Here is a 21,591-nt window from a genome sequence, read left to right on the forward strand (position 1 = left end):
GGGCCCCGCCCGCGGCAAGAGGCAGAGGGCTCGCGGGACAGGGCCGCGCAGGCAGCTTGTCAGGCACATCTCCACTGGCCGGCGCGTGTTTGCAAGTTCAAAACCGAATGTGCTTTCCGTTTGCACAGGCCGCCCCCACTGTATCAGGCCCGCACAGCCTCGCTCCCATGGCTGCCTGCGGAGCTGTGACGCCGCCACAGAAACATATTCACGCACCATGGGCTTGATCTCACTCAGCTTCAGTACTTTATTACACGTATTCTCTCGCGTGTCACCACTTCTCAACACTCAGCTAGTTAGTCTGCTGCAAGAGTTATAAATAAACGCACTGACTTTTCTAAAATAAAACCACCGGCCTTGTAGTGGGAGATTATCTTTTGGGGACATGGTTTACTCTATTCCATGATGAATCTGGTCCACACCAACCTTTCATCATTCTAAGTCATTCACCTAAAGTCTGACTTCTCAAATGCTACCACTTATACTACTTAGAAACACAAGAAGACGTGTGGAGAAGATGTCCCTCGCCCATTCCCCACAGGCACAACGTGTGGCTGTCAGGGCCACACGGTCACAGTACAGAAAAGGACCACACATACCTCTGGGTTGAGACTGAAAGCTTTTGCTGGCTTTCCCACACACAGAAAATCAAAAATGATTTCTTTCATTGCAAAATCTAAACGTTCCTGTAGTGAAAAAAGAGAAAACAAAACATAAAAAAGTGTTAAGATACAAATTAAGCATGAAATAGCTACTTTCCTCGTACGCACCAAGCAGGAGGCTGCTAGGAGGAGTCCTGCTCAGTGTCCCGGGTCCCAGGGACTCCCTGAAGCGCCCGCCACTGAACTTTGGGTGGAGCTGCTTCTGCTTTCGTGTGGTGAACCGAGATGCTCTCATTATGTGACATATGCAATTAGCCCCCAAAGCACAGAATGACTAATGACCAAAAATCAAGGAAGAAAAAAAATCAAAACACTTGAAGAGTCACCCTGGCCGGTTTGGCTTAGCAGTTAGAGCATCGGCCTGCGGACCAAGGAGTGGAGGGTTCGATTCCGGTCAAGGGCATGGACCTCGGTTGTGGTTCATCCCCGGCTGTGCAGGAAGCAACCAACCAATGTGTGTCTCACAGTGACGTTTCTCTCCCTCCCTCCCTCCCACTCTATCTGATGATAGACAGAAAACAAACAAAAAACTTTTAGTGTCTGAGCTTACATCCAGCCCCAACTCTTCCTGCTTGTTCTAGAAATGCTGATTCCTTCTTGAAACTCAGTTTAATATGTATTTTTTAAAGCTACTGCAAAATTTTCTTTTATTCACTAACATTTCAAATCCTTTGGATCTTATTACAACAGATAATTCTATAAGTGAAATGAATAATCAACAAATGAGACACATCAAGTTTACTTAAATGAGAAGATTGAAGCCAGATTCTAATAATTTGAGACAGTGGTTATGAAAATATGACAGGTTACTTTTATGAAACTTATTAAATGAGTAATTAAGCACATGCTCAGCCATATGATAACTACATGTAGAAAGGTTACACTGATTCATCTACCTGCCAAGCAAGTAATGTCCTTTCCCTAAGTACACATATTAGAGGCCAACCACACAGAGAGATATATTAAATAGTAACAATTGAGCCTATGTCTTTATATCAATGTCAAATGTGTTTCAACAGTATTTTTATACCTATTATTTCCCTTTATCCACTCAACATTCTAGGTATACCAGGAAATCATTTTTACCCACATTTTACAGATAAAGAAACTGAAAAAACAAAAGATGTTCTCTGACTTGCTCAAGGGTATAGAGCTGGCTCGAGGCACAGACTGAACTGGAAAAATCGTCTTCTCGAGTTCCTTTGTAAATCACAAAGTTGGGGTAGAACCATTTATTCATAAAGTGAATTAAAAAGTAAAAGTCTTAGGTCTAAATAGTAAACTAAACACTAAAACTATGTTTAATATTACCGGACCCAGTTTTTAAGTAAATTAATACACATAAAGTGCTTAGAACTGTTCTCAGCAAAGAGTAAGGGCCTGATAAATGCTAATATTCCCTTTTTCACAGAATGGAAGTTACAGCGTTATTCTTCCCTCCTCAGGTGTCACTGAATGATCTTTTGGTTGCCTCCACACATCAGACTCTTTGTTTCCTCCTTGATTGCAGAATCTGGAGCAGAGAATTGGGGGGAAGCCAGGGACTATGGGTTAAGAGAACCCGTTATTAAGGGTCTATGAACTTAGATGAGTCATTTAAATTGTCTCTCGGTTCATTTGTCATGTGCTGAAAACACTCTACATACCCATGTCACAATTTGTTTTGAAGCAGAAATCATGAACTCTGTGTGAAAACACTTACGAACGCATTTTGAGAAGCCCACACACTGAGATATTTCGGACACCTGTTATACATCCCAAGGAGGAGACTGGCTACTGGTGGGCAGTGGGGGGCTCCCAGCAGAGGCGTGTGCATTACCTGGGCAATGAACTGAATGATTTTCACAAAGATGTTCAGAGGCATATCCCTGGGCACCACACCACGGGACCCTTTGGGGAAAAGTGTTGTGATGATGGTTATAAGACGGCTGAAAGATAAGGACAAAAAAAAAAGAGAAAACAAGCAAGATTGGCTGAACTCCAGGTCTTCAAGGGGAAATGGCAGATGTTCCAGCTTATCTCTGTAGCAGACAGAATTCAGAAAAAGAAAACAAACCACTTCATACCTTTCCATTAGCATAATTACTCCATTTAAAGTGTTTCTGGAAAAACTAAGGGCAGTTGGAAACTGTAGCTGTTTCCTTCGTCAAGGTGACGAACGCAGCCCTGGACATGGAACCTACCCCTCAGGCGGGGCCGGAACTCTCGCAGCTGCTGAGCCCGTAAACCAAGGACTTAGATCGGTGGGAACCACCACCTTTGAACGGCTTCCAACTGGGGCAGCGTAGGCAGTAATACAACAGAACACCCTCTCACCGGCTAAGGGACGTGGCTGCCATGCGCTCAGTGGTGTGGTTACCATTAACCCAGGCCAGCTCCTTACCTCTGAGTAGCTGTGTTGCTTTCACATTTAATTCGAATCATGTAAACCCAAAGTAATCTGTACAGAGATTCCAGTGCAACTCGAGCCATCTTGGGGTCTTTATTCTACAACAGAAACCAAGATATAAGATTGCAGAGTAAATGGAGACACAGGAAGATTATTCTTTTCTGAAAGCCTAGAAATGAAGAGTCCCTACACGAGACACCACATCATCGGGGACTTATGGGGTCCCTGCCTCCTGGTGCCCATTGGGTAAATCATCCATGAGGAGGGATCCAAATAGCCCAGAGGGTGTGGCAGAGTAGTTCTGGGGGAAGGCATAACTCTCTCTCCTTCGCTGAGTGAAAACTTGAGATTTCCTTCTTCCTCTGGTCCCGGGGAGCTCACACCCACTAGCACCAAGAGGAGAACCAATCAGTTCTTTCTATTGTTGTACGCCCTTGTCAACACTGTTATTGCTTTGATTCCTCAAATGCCCTCCCTGCAACTAATTACCCTCAAACATGTGTTGAGACTAATGTGCAGTAAGGCCCTGTGCTAGAACCTGGGAGGTAGATAAAAATAATCCTTTTCCTAAGGTGCTCACAAACTACAGGGGATGAGAGACACATAGTAAACAATCAACGAAGACAGTTGAAAAGCTGCTGGGGACAGGAGCTAGAGGAGAAACTTGGAATGGCGGAAAAACAGGATGGGAAGGGAGAGTGCTTTAGGCAAAGGCAACAGCACATGGAAGCTAGTTGCTGGCGGAAGAGGGGCCACGTTTTGGAACCTGGCAATAGTTGGTATGCCAGTGCCTGGGACACGGGAGGGGGCAGTGGTCGGTGAGGCTCAAGAGGAAGGCAGGTGTCTTCCCACGTGCCACGCCGAACAAGGGACAGAGCTCTCATGACGCTGCCAGGAAGCCACGCGGCTGGAGGAGACCCTGTGAAGGCCTGTCTGCTGTGTGGGAACAGAAACAAGGCAAGGAGACCAGCTGTGGCCCAGCTGCCAGCTTCCAGGCAATGACACGTCGGCGGAGGAGGAGCCCGAGCCCCTCAGTGCTCTCCTATCTGATTCCATTCCTCTCGGTTTGAAAACCACAACTGGTGTTGGGTGGATTCCCCAGGGCCTGTGGTATCACATTAACATTTCTTGACATGGCGGGGCTGATCAGCCACACGTGGCTCTAACCATCCTTCCCTGCCTCCCATCCTGTTCCTCTCCCAACCCCCCTGAGCCTTGGCGAGGCCTTGCTCATCCACGTCAGGTCAGGGGCTGCTCCCCACCCCTACCCCTGCATCTTTCCTTTCCGTCTGGTTAACCCAACTCCTTCATCATTTACTTGAACACCCCCTCCCATGTGCAGGCTTTTCTGGTCTTCCCCAGTGTCCTGAAACCCATCCCATTAAACCTGTTCCCTCCTGACTGTCCCCTGACAAGCAAAGCTCTAGTAGAGTCCTTCAAGTCTACGGTCTTGTTTAGACACCTGGACAAAAGGGGGCATTATTTATGACCCCTGGCAACTATTAGAATTCCTGCCATTCCGCAGGGATCGATAACGTTTGCTCGGCAGTCTTTAAATATCACTCAGCTTTCTTATAAGTCGTTTGCTTTTCTATTATTTGATTCCCTTATTCCTCCATTTATCTTGTCATAACTCTTTTAGCTTTTTTATTCCTGGGGCAGATAATTTGGGCACTGATTTTTGTACAATTCATAATTATTTAAAAATTAGGATGAAATTTATCTTTAAACTAACAGTGATACCTCAGTTCTCGAACGCCTCGGTTTTCAACCAAATGGAGATTCGAGAAACTTTTGTCTCGGAATCCGAACAAATATTTGGAACTCGAACTTCCGAGATGAGCCGAGTTGAGCCGAATGGCGTTCATTCGGCCCAGCGCGCCTTGCTTGCGTCATCAGTGTGAGTGCAGAGAGAGAGTCACGCTTTGTGGAGTCACGCTTTCCTATTGGGTTTCATTGCTTCGGTTCTCGAACAATTCGGTTCTCGACCGTCCTCCTGGAACGAATTATGTTCGAGAACCGAGGTATCACTGTATTTATTGAATAAAGATGAGTCACATAAAGATTGGAAAAGCTTGTAGGGAGTAGTTTTTTAGAATTAGAAAAGAGAGTTCTATCTGGAGTCTTAAAATAACTATTTAGTGTGATCATTATTCTAAAATTCTGTTTCTACCTGCCTGTTGGTCTGTTTCTGAATTCTTTTTTGTTTTATTAGCCTGTCTATTCATGTGGTAATACCACACCATTTTAATTTCTAAGGCTTTATCATGTGTTCTATCTGCTATGGCCTACCTTCTGCCATCCACTGCTTTCTTCTCTTTTTAATTTTATTTCTAGGCTTTCCCCAGATATTTATGTATGTTTATTCTTCCAAATAAACCACTTCTCTAGCTTCAGGGGAAAAAAACTTATTAGATGTATGCTTTATACATAAAGAATGACTTTTTTATTTTTTATTTTTTTGCCTGTAATTAAAACAGGTATGGTATTCTTTCTAATTTGTCAAGTGTTTTGGTGATATAAACAAACTACCAAACTAGTGAAGTTGCATTAAAAATATGCCATCAGTTAGCCCTGGCTAGTTTGGCTCAGCAGTTAGAGCATCAGCCCACAGACCAAAGAGTCGCAGGTTTGATTCTGGTCAAGGGCATGTACCTTGGTTGCAGTTCAATCCCCGGCCCTGGTTGGGGTTGTGCAGAAGGCAAGCAATCGATGTGTCTTTCTCACATCGATGTCTGTCTCTCTCTCTCTTTTTTTCTTTCTCTCTCTCTCTCTCTCTCCCTCCCTCCCACTCTATCTGAAAATCAATGGAAATATATCTTCGGGTGAGGGTTAAATTAAAATAATAATAATTATATATATTCGAATTATCCTTCCTCCAATCAGTGCAGATCAGCCAGCATGTATGATGTGCTCACCTGGTGGTTAAGAGCAACTCTAGACACACACCGCCTGCCTGTAACCCTTCCCTGCTCTGCAAGTTACCAGCAGTGTGGCCAACCTCGGGGAAGCTCCTAACCTCTCTGGGCCTGATTTCCCGTGAAATGTAGATGAGATTCCTACCTGCCTCACTGGAGTATTAAGAGAATTAAATGAGTTAATGCACATAGGGTATTGAGCACTGTTCCCGTCCACGGTAACTGTTATTATGTACGAGGCCCCACGGCCCAGCGGCAAACCAGAAGGTGGAGTCCCTGATTCCCGGGGGCTTCCATTCTAGTGGAAACGTCTCCTCTGTTGTGAATTTTCCTCTGTTAATATAAAAGTATTTTATATTTGCATTGTATACCATTCAAAATTATCTCCTTTGCCTTATCTCATATTGTGAATTGTGATGGGGTAGGGAAAATATCATATAAGTTCCACTGAAGAGCTTAACTGACATCTCTTGTTTAAATGACATATTACTGCCTTCTGTTTAACCTCAACTTCTTTCATCCTTCTTGTCTGCCCCTCCCGGCCAGTTATCTCTCTGGTGCGTCTTCTGGTGACTAATGCTCTTTCACTCTTAAGAACACGTCTAGTTCTGCTCCCACCAGGACTGACGAGCAAAGCGGTGGCCTTAAGTTCTCCCTCTGTTTTACCTGTGGATCCTGTACTGTGACTGGTGTTCCAGCATTTTGAGACCACACCATCGATGCTGCGACTGCCCCCATGAGGTTTCCTGGCCTGCTTTCTACTCTTGGCACTGTCAAAGGGTGTCCTTAAACCCAACACAGGACGGTTGGCTTCCCTGCATTTAAAGTCCTTAAGTGGTTTCTAATCACCTCCTGAACCATGTCCTAATTCCATGGGGCCTTTGGTGACCTGGCTCCTCCATGACCGGCCTGCCTCTCCCTGGGGCCAGGTGTGCCGTGCTGTGACACCCACCAAGCAACCCCCTGCGTGGGGGAGCGCCTCTCTGCCCGGCCCACTGGGCTATTCCAACTCTGGAAGGCGCAGTGAGGTGTCGCCCCTCCCCCCGTCACGTTCCCCTGACCCTCCACTCCAGAAAGACTGCCCAGTGCCCCTGCTCTGTCCCTTTCTCTGTGTGTCTCCTACCAGATTGTGAGCTCCAGGGACTCTGAGTGGCTCACCTTTGGGTCCCCAGTGACTGCCATAGAGTACATTATTAATAAATGTTGAATTTAAAAAGCAAATTGTAAGTAGTAGCTGAAGCAAACTTTGATGCATAAGCAAGATTTCTTTCTCTAGAGCCATGCAGAAGGCAACCCTCAGGGTGTGGCTGAAGCTGATGTGGGTGACACAGGGATTTCACGAACATCTCACATCCAAAGTGCCTCATCTACAGCGGCATCCACTGCGGGACCTCATCACTGAGCGAGGCCGCATGACTGCTCAGGCGTCAGGCTGATAACTGACGGCGGGGGCAGAAACTGACTTCTGCTCCATAAGTGCTGTTTTCACAGAAACTAGAAGGTATAGATACTTGGTACTTATGATGTCAGGCATCGTTCAATTGCTGTGCATATATTAACTCCTTTTAATTCTCACAACAACCTATGAAGCAGATACTGTGATTGTTCTCATGTCCAGATGAGGAAATCAAGGCACAGGGGGGCTAACAAGAGGCAGAGCCCAAAGAGGAACCTGGGCAATCTGGCTCCAGTGTCTTCATAGCGTTAATTTTTCCACTTGTTTGGAGGCTGCTCAAATCCAGGGATGGGCAAACGTAGGTTTACAGCTGTATGAGAAAGTTGATTTATTAATTCATGTATTATTTATTTGTCTTACAACAGTAAACCTACTTTTGCCAACCCCTGTATGCTACTGTACCTACTAGATTGTTCTCTGCTGGAGAATAGGCCTTCTTCCTCATTGCCTTTCCATTCCAATAGCAGCAACATAATAGGGGCATGATACATATTTTCAGGATGTAGACATTTTTATTTATTTTGTTATCCTACCCGGAGGACATTTTTGCATTTATCTTCAGACAGAGCGGGAGGGAGATAGGGAGGAAGAGAAAGAGAAAAACATTGACGTGAGAGAGACACATCAACTGGTTGCTACCCACATGACCCCAACCGGGGCCGGGGCAAACCACAACCGAGGTGCATGCCCTTAGCGGGAACTGAACCTGGGACTCTGGTCCCCAGGCCGACACACTAACCGCTGAGCCAAACCAGCCAGGGCAGGATGTAGACATTTTTAGGATGTCTCAAACCACTGATTTCTAATCTTTCATTGGAATCTGCATCTCCATTAATTAATTAATCAACAGTATCTTTATGGTTCTGAAGTTCCATTGATAAACCTGTTCAGGAAACTAGTAGGCTTCAGGGTGGATGTCCTCAGACCCTGCATCTCATCTCATGGCTGGTGCCTGATCCATGTCACGTGACAGTCCAGCCTGCCAAATGCCATGTCCACCTTCTTTATTTAAACTTTGCTTCTGACCTAGAAAGCAGTTCACTGCTAACAGTAGTAAGTAGGGAGAGAGGGGTTCACCAGTAACTTGGCTGTTGATGGGCTCACTGGACAGACCACTGTTTCTTAAGGTCCATCAGGTGACCACGTGGACCGAGTGGCGTGGGCTGCTTACAGATACGGCTTCCTTGGAGTGTCGTGCATGCAAAGGTGAAGATCTACCGACATAGACTGGTAAACAATTTTAGTCGCCTTTCGCTCTTTTCATACTTGTGTTTTCTCTTTCACTTCAACCAAAGCCACTGTTACATTCGCTTGCATATCACAACCAACACCTTTCTGCTTTTTGGCATTTCCCGTGTGACTGTATTATCCAAATGACATGTGTGCTATAGTTTAGAGTAAGTTCTAAAATTACTGTGCTGACCACTGATGGAGATTACTTTCTATTTAGAGGCTGGATAAAAGGCATTCATGGAAAGTAACATGCTTGTCATCTGATTAATACTTTTAGGCTCAGTTAATAGGCACTACTAGAATTTGTAAATTCCACTTTGAAATGTGCCTTTGACAGATCTGAAACATAGATGGTAAGAGATTTTCTCAAGTTTATAGAAATAAGATTAATATCAAAGGAAAATAACTACTTCTTAAAATTAATATTTAAAATAACTAGCACTGTACCATTTAAAAGTGGTATTTCCGCCCTGGTCAGTTTGGCTCCGTGGTTAGAGCGTCGGCCTGCAGACCGGATAGTCCTGGGTTCAGTTCCTCCTAAGGGCATGTACCTCGCTTGCAGTTTGTTCCCCACCCCGGTTGGGGTCATGTAGGTGGCAACCACTCGATGTCTCTCTCTCCCTCCTCTCTCTCTCCCTCCTGCTCTAACTGAAGATATATGCAAACATGTCCTCGGGTGAGGATAAAAAAAAAAAAAAATTAAAATTGGCATTTCCAAAGAGAATAGTAGTTGCTTTAAAATGAACGGTGCCACCCTGGCCGGTTTGGCTCAGCAGTTAGAGTATAGGCCTGCAGTCCAGAGAGACCCGGGTTCGGTTCCTGCTAAGGGGGCGTACCTCAGTTGCAGTTTGTCCCCAGCCCTGGTTGGTTGTGTGGGTGGCAGCCACTTAATGTGTCCCTTTCATGTAGATGTTTCTCTCTCTCTCTCTCTCTCTCTCTCTCTCTGTGAACAAAAAATGGAAAAATGTCCTTAGGTGAGGGTAAAAAATAAATAAAATAAATGGTGCTATACATTTTAATGTATGCCAGCAGGCCCTGGAAACCTTAATATATTACTCAATATCTCTACTTATAAAATAAAGATATTAATACCCTTATTGTTATATAAAAAGAATTTTTTTTAAAAGCACTCCTTAAACTTTATTGTGATAATTACACACAAATATATGTTACACGCTGAGGACAAGTTTCATCAAGTGTATTTATGGCAACCATACTTTGAGATTCTTAATGGAAATCAGAAGGCCTTCCGCATGCCTCCCTCTCCTGCCCCTCCTGCGGGCGTCACTCTATCACAACACCTGTCTGGTTGTCTCTACAGCCGTTGTCACCATCTGACGTTTTCTTCTCATGTATGTGGTTACGTTTACTGTTGTTTCCCCTGTGAAACTACAAGGCCTGAGAGACCAGAGAGTGTTACTTTCTTATTCATCACTCATTCCCAGGACCCGGTACACTTCTTGAAAGAAACTGTCAACCAAAGACTGAATGACTGACTGGATGAATCATTCCAGTTCTAGCACAAGCAGGGCCTGAGATGAAAGAATGGAGAACCATTTTTAATTCCATACTTTGATTTCTAGGACGATGAAACTAGGCTGACTAACGTCTACCCTTCAATGAAGTATCGCTATCTGAGCAAAATGTTTAGAAACATGTGAATAATACCCGCGAAAGCATTGGGACAGCGCAGGGCAGCTGTCCCAGTGTCGTGATGATCCATGACAATGTATGTAAGCCCCGGCCACCGGCTACCTCACGGCCGATCTCTAATAACGACAGCCATTCCTGTTACTAATCACAGAGTAAATACCTTTCTTACCTTGGAGTTTTCTGTTTTGGTTTTGTTTTTATAATCTGGATCTCACTGGCATATTATATTCGTCATTGCAAGAGAAAGGAAATGTAAATATTCTTCATCCTGCGTCCATTTTAAAGGATAAGACACTAGCACCACACACAACGGGCACTTCGTGAGTATTCCAGGAATCGAACTAAACTCTAGAATCTGGTTCTCTCTATACTACTGACTCTTTGTGATCGTATTGCCTTTCTCTTCTAGAAATCCCAATGACTGAAGGGTTTGCCTAGGGAGACTCCTCTCTAGGGCTGTTTATAACCCTGTTCTTAAGCCTTTTGAGTGGGCTTTGACCAGAGCTCCAAACAATATTCTAACTTCGAAGCAATTAAGTTCCAAAGTAAGATTATGCCGCTATACTTCAAAAGCAACTTTGGACAAAAGTATTTTGGTCTTTCTGGCCACAACAATAAATTGTCATGCAAAATATAACTTTAATTCTAACTGAAATGAATTTCAAACACATTTGGCATAGAAAAATGCACTGTGAACATTTGTAATAATTTCTTTTTTGTTGTTGTTTTGAACAAAATGACCACTTTCTATCTGTATAAAATGTAAAAATTTAAAAAAAAAGTTTAACTGGAACCAATTACTGAATAACTTAAAAGTTATTACAAAAAAAAATGGCACCGGACTGCATGTTAAAGGTGTGACGACAGGCGAGTAAATCCCTGATTGAATATCTGAGCGTGGCCACTGTATCACAGTGATAACACTGAAGAACTGTTTCTCAGAATTCTTAAAAGCTTAATTCTATATCTACTGCTATTATAGTTCACTGCCAATTTGAAGAAAATAAATGATTCTAGTTTTGGATTTCACAATCGTCTTTTGGAGCCAGTACATAGTTGGTGCTTAACACAGCTCTAATGCAGATGATTGTGTGATTATGGTAAATGCCAGAATAATATAATTAATCTTAACCACTTCACCAAATTAAAATGTCTTAGAACAAAAACAACAAGGCAACATGTATAAGCACATACAGGATTTCATAACTAAGTCTATTTCTCAAAAATTCTAAAGGAGCAAAGAGCAAACTTGTAAAAGAAAGTCAGCATCTTTGGACACAACTAGAAACAACAGAGACAAATACCTGCTACGTGCACTTATATTGGGGATGGTTTTCATTTCATTGTCCTTTATCAATAGGCCATTATAACTGAAAACAGGTTTACCACTGGCAAGTTACGAGGCCGATCTGAAAGCGAATCATTACAGTGGTTTTCACTGCGGGGTCCTCGGTTTCAGGGACCAGTTCTCGCGTCGCCCGGTCCCTGGGCGGCCTCCCTGAAGACAGCTGCTCCGTGAAGGCTCAGGCCTGACAGGCTGGCATGTGTCTCGAAGAGCACACCTCAGAATAATCACACATTACAGCGACAGGATGGAACCTCGTCCCCCAAATCTTCTCCTTGACTGGAGGAGGCAGAAGAAGGATCAAGGTCCATGTGGGCTTCTGAAATCAATCTGCACGCTTCTGTCAGTGAGGTGTGACTTCTTGTTTTAAAAATCATTTAGAGAGTGACAACAGAGGCAGACAAGCAGAGGGCATTTAATTCTGCTTTTAAAGGGATCCTTACTAGAATAGATATTTGAAGTGATTTCTCTTATCCCTACGTCACCTTCCAAAATTGACCATATTTGATAAGGAGATCCCTTATTAATATTTTTTTCATTTTCTTTATTCCAACAGGATGGGAGAATTCCCCTGCAAATATCACAAATCCCTCACATACTCCAGGCTAAGAATCACGCATGTTTCATGAAGGACTTTCTGAGCCGACGGCACTGACCTTCAGGTTGGATAAGCAGTTGTTGAGGAAGATGTGCCACCTGTTCAGGAACAGCTGCTTCTGGCTGACACACAGCAGACAGGTGACCAGCGGGTACAAGGCCTGAGGAAAGAGGAGACAGCGTCACCGAGGACGATAGTCCAACAAACCAGGTCACACACGCTCTCCAGAACCTCCCCAGGGGCCAGAGGTGGGTGTTTCACAGGGCTTTCTGCTGGTGGTGGGAGGAGTAATCCAGCGCCCTGGGAATGTGCAAGTTTCATGGACAGTGAGGGGAAACATGATTCACTGATTTAGTCCTCACTTCCGGATTTTAGACACAAACTCATCTTCTTCGATCACTCTCGATCCTCAGAAGGAGAGCAGGAAGGCACGCTAACTGAAAATGTTACTGGCTTTTTTGCTTATAACCATCTACCAGTTTGTCCCTGCCTTAGAGGTAGGTGTATATATTTTCTTTGGCATGCAACCTTCCTGTAATTAAAGAAAATTCCTAAAAGAAACGTTATTGCTTTGGTGAACTCCACCAAACAAACTTAACCACAGACGGAATGTGCTGTGACTGCATAAACAGGGGTGCTCCTGCGCCTGCCCAGGCAAGGCGGGCCCGGCTCCCGCAGGCTGGGGTCAGGGACCCCATGGCGAGCCACCCAAGAGGCATACATGCCGAGCCTGCCACCACTGTGCTAAACCAGAGAGCGTGTACCTTCATGGCTACCCCCAAATTAAGGCGAGTGAAGATTTAAACAAAATATTACTGGCTCATACATTAACTTGAATTAGCAAAAAAGCAATTGCCACAGTGAGATTTAGGGCCTAACAATTCTTTAACTTGTATTTTTGTTGTTGTATAAAATAATCAGATTTTTTTTTTTATTCCAACAAGTTCACTAAAAGTATGTGTATACTGTCCTAGCCAGTTTGGCTCTGTGGTTAGAGCATCAGCCTGCGGACCAGTGAGTCACGGGTTCGAGTCTGGTCAAGGGCACGTACCTTGGTTGTGGTTCGTCCCTGGCCCTGGTTGGGTCGTGCGGGAGGCAATCAGTCATGTGTCCCTCTCTCTCTCTCTTTCTCTTTCCCTCCCACTCTATCTGATGATAAATGGAAAAATATCCTCGGGTGAGGATTAAAAAAATAAAAAATAAAAGTATGTGTATACATATACATGTATATGTACATATATGATTTAAATATAAAGATATTGTGGGATGTGAATTGGTGGCAAAATAATACTAGATTTTAAATTATAGTTGAATAAACTCAGAAGTAGTTGATATTAGACTGTAATTCTAGGTTCAGTTGAAGTTTCTGTTATCTCAATAATTTTTTTAATTTATTTTAAATCAGTTTTTATTTTTCCATTACAGTTGTCATACAAATTATATTCGTTTCAGGTGTACACCCTAGTGATTAGACATTACATAACTTACTAAGTGATCAACCTGATGACTCTCGCACCCTCTGACACCACACAGTTATTAGACTATCACTGACTATATCCCCTGGGCTGCATTTCACCTCCCACGGCTGCTCTGTAACCACCAATCCGTACTTCTCAGTCACTTCACCTTTTCACCATGTCCCCAGGCCCCCTCCCATCTGGCAAGCATCAAAATGTTCTCTGCATCTATGAGTATGTTTCTGTTCTGTTAGTTTATTTTGTTTCTTTAGATTAAAGTGTTGCTAGACATGTATTTATTGTCATTTATTATTCATATTTTTTAACTTTTAACCCCTTCTTCTTCTTAAAGACCTTTTAATATTCCATGTAATACTGGTTTGGTGATGATGAAGTCCATTTGCTTTTCCTTGTCTGGGAAGCTCTTTATATGTCCTTTGATTCTAAATCATAGCTTTGCCTTTTTCTGACTGGCTTATTTAACATAATTCTCTCCAGGTCCATCCATGCAGTCACAAAGATATAATTTCCTTCTTTATATTACGGCCAAGCAGTACTCCACTGTGTAAATGTACCACAGCTTTTTTATCCACTCATCTACTGATGGACACTTAAGCTGCTTTCAAATCTTGGCTGTTGTCAATAATGCTGCAATAAAAGTAGGGGTGCATGCATTCTTTCACATTTGTATTTCAGGTTTCTTTGGATATATTCCCAGAAGTGGGATTGAAGGGTCATAAGAGAAGTTCCATTTTTCATTTTTTTGAGGTAACTTCATACTGCTTTCCACAGTGACTGCACCAGTCTGCATTCCCAACAACACTATATGAGGTGCCCTTTTCTCCACATCTTCACCAACACTTGCTGTTTGTTGACATATTGATGATAGCCATTCTGATAGGTGTGAGGTGATTATCTCATTGTGGTTTTAATTTGCATTTCTTTGATAATTAGTGATGTTGAGAATTTTTTCATATGTCTATTAGCCATCTGTATGTCCTCTTTGGAGGAGTGTCTATTTAGGTCCTTTTCCCATTTTTTTAATTGGATCGTTTGTTTTTGTGTCGAGTTTTATAAGTTCTCGATAAATTTTGGATATTAACCCCTTATCAGATGTATCATTGGCAAATATGTTCTTCCATTCGGTGGGTTATCTTTTTACTTTGTTGATAGTTTCCTTTGCTGTGCAAAAACTTTTATTTTGATGTAGTCCCATCTTTATTTTATTTTTTCAATTTCCTTACCCAAAGAGATACATCAGCAAAAATATTGCTACAAGAAATGTCTGAGATTTTACTGCCTATTATCTTCTAGGATTTTTATGGTTTCAAGACTAACAAGTACTATATGATTTTACTTATATGTGGACTCTAATGAACACAATTAACTAACAAAATAGAAGCAGACTCATAGATACAGAGGACAGCCTAACAGCTGTCAGAGGGGAGGACGTAAGAGGGCTAGATGAAAAAGGTGAAGGGATTAAGCAAAAAACAAACAAAAAAACCCCCAACCAAACAAAAAAAACCTAAACAACCTCATAGACACAAATAACAGTATGGTGATTACCAGAGGAAAAGGAGGGTGGGGGAGGTAGAAAAGGGTAAAGGGGAGATAAATTGTAATACACAGAGACTTGACTTGCTGGTGAACACACACTACAATAAACAGATAATATATTATAGGACTGTACACCTGAAAACTATACAATTTTATTAATCAATTTTACCCCAATAAAGTAAATTAAAACAAACAAATAACTAGATAATAATTTTGCTGTGTAGACTAATCTTGGTTGTAGGTCCTTGCTTTGCATCACTTTGAGTATTTCTTGTCAATCCCTTCTGGCCTGCAACGGTTCTGTTGAGAAATCAGCTGACAGTCTTATGGGAGCTTCCTTGTAGGTAACTAACTGCTTTTCTCTTGCTGCTTTTAAGATTCTCTCTTTGTCTTTAACCTTTTGCATTTTAATTATGATATGTCTTTGTGCAGGCCTCTTTGGGTTCATCTTGTTTGCGATTCTGCATTTCCTGGACTTGTATGTCTATCTCCTTCACCAGGTTAGGGAAGTTTTCAGTCATAATTTTTCAAATAGGTTTTCAATTTCTTGTTTTCTCCTCTCCTTCCAGCACCCTCATGATGCAATGTTGGTACACTTGAAGTTGTCCAAGAGGTTCCTTACACTATTCTCATTTGTTTGGATTATTTTTCCTTTTTGCTGTACTGATTGGGTGTTTTCAGCTTCCTTATATTCCAAATCACTATTTATTTTCTCAGCTTCATCTGCTCTACTGTTGATTCCTGTAAATTATTCATTTCAATTAGTGTATCTTTCATTTCTGACTGGTTATTTTTTATGGTTTCTATGTCCTTTAGCATGCTATTGAAGTTCTCTTTAAGTTCATCTACTCTTTTCCTAAGTTCGGTAAGCATCCTTATAACTAGTGTTTTGAATTCTGCATCTAGTAGATTCCCTGCCTCCATTTTGTTTAGTCCTTTTTCTAGAGTTTTGTTTCATTTAGGACACGTTTCTTTGTCTCCTTGTTTTGGGAGCCTCCCTGTGTTTGTTTCTACGTATCACGTGAAACTGTTATGTCTCCTGGGCTTGGTAGACTGGCCTTATGTAGCAGGTGTGCTGTTGGGTCTAGTGGCACAGCCTCCCTGTTCATCTGAGCTGGGTACTCCAAATGTGCCCTCTACCCCTGTGAGGGCCGTGTATACTCTCCTCTTGTAGTTGAGCCTTGATTGTTGTTGGCACATCAATGGGAGGAACTGACCCCCAGGCCTATGCACTGCAAGGACTGGCTGCCACCACCATTGAGGATCAGCTGTGCAGGGGCTCACCCCACAGAGCCGGACTTACTTCAGCAAGGCTCTGTTGCCCGCTGAGCCCGCCCCTTGAGTGTGTCACTTGTGGAGGTGGTTGAGTGGTGTTGCTTCAGTGTGGTCTGAAGCTGTCCACTGGGGGTGCTGGTTCTGGGGCCTCCCAGGAGGCACAGACCAAGGTCAGTCGCTGCCTATGTTCTGCCCAGGGCCACCTGGCACGAGCTACAAAGAGATCTACAGATGGCAGCTTCTTGTGCTGGGTGTGGAGGTGCCCAGGCAAGGCCAAGCTGTGAAGCAATGCCAGCTGCTGCTAGTGCCAGGGCTGGGGCCACTTAGTGAGAGGTATGGGGCACACTGAGACCAGATGCTGCCTATTTGAGACATCTCAGGAAAGTCTGAAGTGTGAGCCAAGAAAGGCTGTTAGTATGGAAAAGTCACTGGAGCAGCTTGGGTGGAACTAAAAGTTGGTGGGCAGGGTCTCGGGGAATCACCAGGGTGGAGTGAACAGTGTGAGCCAGGGTGATGGAGACTCAGATGGTGTCTGCCTGCTGGCTCTTTCCGTGGAGGGCTCAGCAAAAGCACTGCATCTGGCAGAGAGCTGCTCCCCCAGCCCTCTTCTGATGCCAGTCAGTTCATCCCTGTATGTCCCTGGTGCCTTTTGAGCTGCTGTCCCAGCGCTGGAGTTCAGCGGGAGTGAGTCCGACCAAGTTTCTGTGCGGGCCCTTTAAGAGGAGCTGCCTGGGGCTCCAGTAGCCTCAGTCTCCCTCAGCCTCAATCCCCGCTGGTTTTTTTTAAATTTTTTTTTATCCTCACCCGAGGATATTTTTCCATTTTTTGTACAGATAGAGTGGGAGGGAGAGAGAGAGAGAAACGTCGACGTGAAGGGACACATCGAGTGGCTGCCACCCACACGACCAACCAGGGCCGGGGACAAAGTGCAACCGAAGTATGTGCCCGGGTCTCTCTGTACCGCAGGCCGATGCTCTAACTGCTGAGCATGGGACTTTTCTTCCTGACCCTGGAGCCCTGCCTTGGGGGGCCTGGCGTGGGACGGGGACCCCTTGCTCCTCACATGGGTGTGGGACCAGCCTGTTCAGCATCTTCAGCCCTCCTACCAGTCTCAATGTGGCTCATTCTGATATCCTTAATGGTAGGACTTCCATTCAGCTAGATTTCAGGTGGTTCTGAATGATTACTGTTATGCAGTTTAGTGTAATTTTGATGTAGTTGTGGGAGAATGTGAGTATTCATTTACCTATGCCACCATCTTGACTGAAAGCCCCAATTATTTTTTTCTTTTTTTTATCCTCACTTGAGGACATTTCTACATTTATCTTCAGATAGATTGGGAGGGAGAGAGTGGGGAAGAGAGAGAGAGAGAAACATCGATGTGAAGGGACACATAGAGTGGCTGCCACCCACACGACCAACCAGGGTCAGGGACAAACTGCAACCAAGGTACGTGCCCTTAGTGGGAACCGAACCCAGGCCTCTCCAGTCCACGGGCAGATGCTCCAACTGCTGAGCCAAACCAGCCAGGGCCTAAATTTTTTTTAAATCAATGAAATTTTAAACTGATTTTTGAACTCTGCTATCTTTTTCTAATTCAGGCTAGTAATCTATAACAAAAATAATAACAAAAACCACACAATCAAGCCATCAGTCACAAAAACTACAGAATGGAGACAAATGAGCAGATTTGTCACTGCTACCAGCAGAGCAGGTGTGAGTATCTGCTTGAATAACGGTGGCAACGTTCACACTTGGAGGACTAGCATCACCTGTGCCAGTAACCAGTGACCTAAGCAAGCTGCTTCCCCCACACCACTGCAATTACAGCGGTGTAACCCTTGCCAGTTCATAAACCAGAGCTTTATTTACCCCTGAGGGCAAAAGGTTGTAGAAATTCAAAATAATTTTCTGGGCTGCTCTTAGTATAAAAGCTTTCCCAAAAATCGTTTTTTCAGCCTTTCATAGAACCTTTCCTATGGGCAATTAGCTGTGTCCCACCTTCTCCTACCCACTGGATATGTTTTGGTTCTGAATATGGAACAGGAACTAGCCAAAGAAGACTCTTGAGGACTGAGAAGATAAACTGTTACCATAAACTTTAGCCTTCATATTGGAAAAATTACCCAGAAATTAAAACAAAAATCAGTTAAGCCAATCTCAAAAAAACAACAACACAATCCTTAGGACTAGAAGGGTCCTCCAAGGTGACACGGTCTAATCCCCTTACATTACCACGATTCAACCGTGGCTAACATTAAGTGCGAGCTCGAAGTGTTCAAGAGCTACCGTTCTCTGAGGGAGCCGGAGGTGTCCTCCTATCAGTGCAGTGCCCGTGACTCTCGAACAGATTCCAGCGCAGGAATCTGAGTCTCTGCACTTCCATGTTTTGGATTTTCTCATAGCTACTAACCAAGGAATGCTTCTTTCGAGAAGAAAGTTCCAGCGTTGTATCATACAGACTTTCAACAAAGTTTCTAAGGCAGGGGACATTGACTTCATTTTTAACAGCCTGTAACAGAGATGCATGTTAATATTATATAAATTAAATTGTTGATTCTCTAATGAATTTGAAGAAGTTCTTAGAAAAGAAAATATAACAACTCACAGCGGCAACCGGGACAAGAATTTCAACGAAAAGCCCGGCCAAGGCGTGCTTAATGTCTTTGTCTTTGACCTCCAGGAAATAGTGTGCGCACTCCTGGGAAGCAGGAAGAGAGTGAAGGGTGGGGCACATGAGATGCACATGAAATGTATTTATACAACTGTAAGTAAATAGCTCCTAATTCCACCACACAAACTAACATTATGTATTCCATAACCTATCAAAAAAACCACGGATTCAGCATTTACATGAAAATTCACAATGGCCCCAATGACATTTTCTGCGGCTGGGGTTCTCACTCCCCTCCTACTCCCGTGTCAAATCACTGAGTTGAAAGGACAAAGCATCCATGCAGACATTCATCTGCTGACTTTCTGGTTAACTGGATCAGTCATTCATTTCCAACAAATTTCTATTGACCACCGTGTGCTGCCCTGAGCCTTGGATTAACCCAGAAACACAGATCACCAGAGAAGGTAAACATGGGAAAGAGGAAGAAGATATTACATTTATTTTAGGCCCTGACTGGGTACACAGAGTTGTTTACATACTAGCCCTGAATTTTAAGTGTGTTTATTATTTCACAAGCAAGTTTGGAAGGCTTCTCTTCCCCACATTAGACAAAGAAAACTTTGCAATAGTTCCTCAAGCAAGGTTCTTTGCCTGTGGACTGCTGTCAATGGAAGGGTATTTTTGGTTGCCAAGGGATCACCACGTAGGAGTTGACCTGTCTAAGAGTCTGCCAGCCCCCTTCTCCTGTCTGGCCTTGGTAGTAACTTACTGTGGTCTTTACTAGGTACTGTCTTCATGGAAGAGTCGAAGGCTACATGTACTTGGGATGACAAGTTAATATCTATATTAGCTATTACCACTTATTTTCAGTCAACATCGGGACTATCGCCAAGACAGTCACCAAAGTCCCCAGTCCGTCAACATCATACTCGGACCTCAGTCCAAGGTTGGCATTGTCAGCGTGGAAAGTCACTGACGACAGGACGGGCTTTATGGTTCCCAGTACTGTGACCCTTCCCTACATTATTCTGCATGTGCATATAAATATTCCCTCAGCTTGTCGTTCAAGGACATAGATACATGAATTAGTAGGTGAGAGGAATAAAAAAACCAAAAATATAGCAGTACTGAGAATTCTCGGAAGCTCCTAGGTCAGTGACGTTGTGGCCCTGCGCAGGTGAGAGCGGGGCGGGGCGGGGGAGGGCCTTACGTCTGACCCGCCCAAGGTCACCGAGCTGCTAGGTGCTGAAGCTTGAATTCAAACCCAAGAAGTCTGATATACAGCCTATATTCTTTTTTTCTCAAATAGCTTTTTCAAGAGATAGTTAACATACCGTGCAACTCACCCACTTAAGTGTACAATTCAACGGCTTTCCGTATATTCACCGTCGTAAAACTATCACCACAATCAAACTTAGAACCTTTTCATCATCCTCCAAAGAAACTCTGCTCTCCTTTGCAGTCATCCCCAGCCTCCGGCCACACTCCCTCCCTCCAGCCCTACACACCACTTTGTCTCTATGGACTTGCCTCTTCTGGATATTTCCTATAAACGAAATCATGTATGGAGCCTTTGGCACCCATTTCTTTCACTTAGCATACCAGGTTCAAGGTTCATCCATGTTGTAGCAGGTGTCAGCACTTCATTCCTTTTTATGGCCAAATCATAGTGCATGGATAGACCACATGCAGCTTATTCACTCATCGGTTGTATCTACTTTTTTGCTATTGTGAACAGTGCTGCTATGAACATTTACATTCATGTTTCTGTGTGGACATATATTTTCATTTCTCTTGGGTATATACCTTGAGGTGATTGTTGGATCACACGGTAATTCTAGATTTAACCATGCGAGGAGCTGCCCAACCATTTTCCAGAGCTATTGTGCTACCTGACATTCCCACCAGCAGCGCATGAGGGTGCCCATTTCTCTCCATCTTTCTGCTGACACTGTCTTGTTTCCTAGCTGTCTTAATGAGGATGAAGTGGCCCAGGCTATATTCATAACCCTGACATCTTACCTCTTTATTGAGACCCTCATGACGCCCGATCCACAGCAGTATTACAAAAGATCCCTTCCAACACTCAAGCTTTGTAACTCCGACAGTGCAATTCTGTGGAGCCCTCAGTAGCAGCAATTCTTTGTTAGCACGTAACAGTAAACACTGTGTCCTCAACACCTAAATCTGTATGGTTTGCTTAATTTTTAAAATTCCTTCTGGGACAATGACTAAAAAAGATCTCTTCATTATTTAATATTCTGATGCCTATGAATTAGCATAGCCAAGTAATGCTGGCTGCCACCCACACAACCCCAATCGGGCCAGGGACAATCTGCAACCGAGGTACGTGCCCTTTTAGCGAGAACCGAACCTGGGACTCTCTGATCCGTGGGCTGACACTCGAATAACCGCTGAGCCAAACTGG

At 43.7% G+C, this 21,591-nt stretch overlaps 1 protein-coding gene across 2 annotated transcripts in view; it reads right to left on the reverse strand.

Annotated features, from left to right (window-relative positions):
- FRY (FRY microtubule binding protein) overlaps positions 1–21,591 on the reverse strand; it is a 309,064-nt gene that overhangs the window by 181,192 nt on the left and 106,281 nt on the right. For both annotated transcript variants that reach the window (XM_036251399.1, XM_036251398.1), the window contains exons 9-14: positions 19,155–19,247; positions 18,960–19,058; positions 12,313–12,414; positions 3,046–3,149; positions 2,482–2,590; positions 600–686 (exon numbers count right to left, since the gene is read on the reverse strand). In XM_036251399.1, the coding sequence (XP_036107292.1) occupies positions 600–686; positions 2,482–2,590; positions 3,046–3,149; positions 12,313–12,414; positions 18,960–19,058; positions 19,155–19,247 (594 nt within the window). The remainder of the gene's footprint in view (positions 1–599; positions 687–2,481; positions 2,591–3,045; positions 3,150–12,312; positions 12,415–18,959; positions 19,059–19,154; positions 19,248–21,591) is intronic.

Source organism: Molossus molossus, unplaced genomic scaffold (assembly GCF_014108415.1).
Source record: "Molossus molossus isolate mMolMol1 unplaced genomic scaffold, mMolMol1.p scaffold_m16_p_10, whole genome shotgun sequence".
Lineage (NCBI taxonomy): Eukaryota > Metazoa > Chordata > Mammalia > Chiroptera > Molossidae > Molossus > Molossus molossus.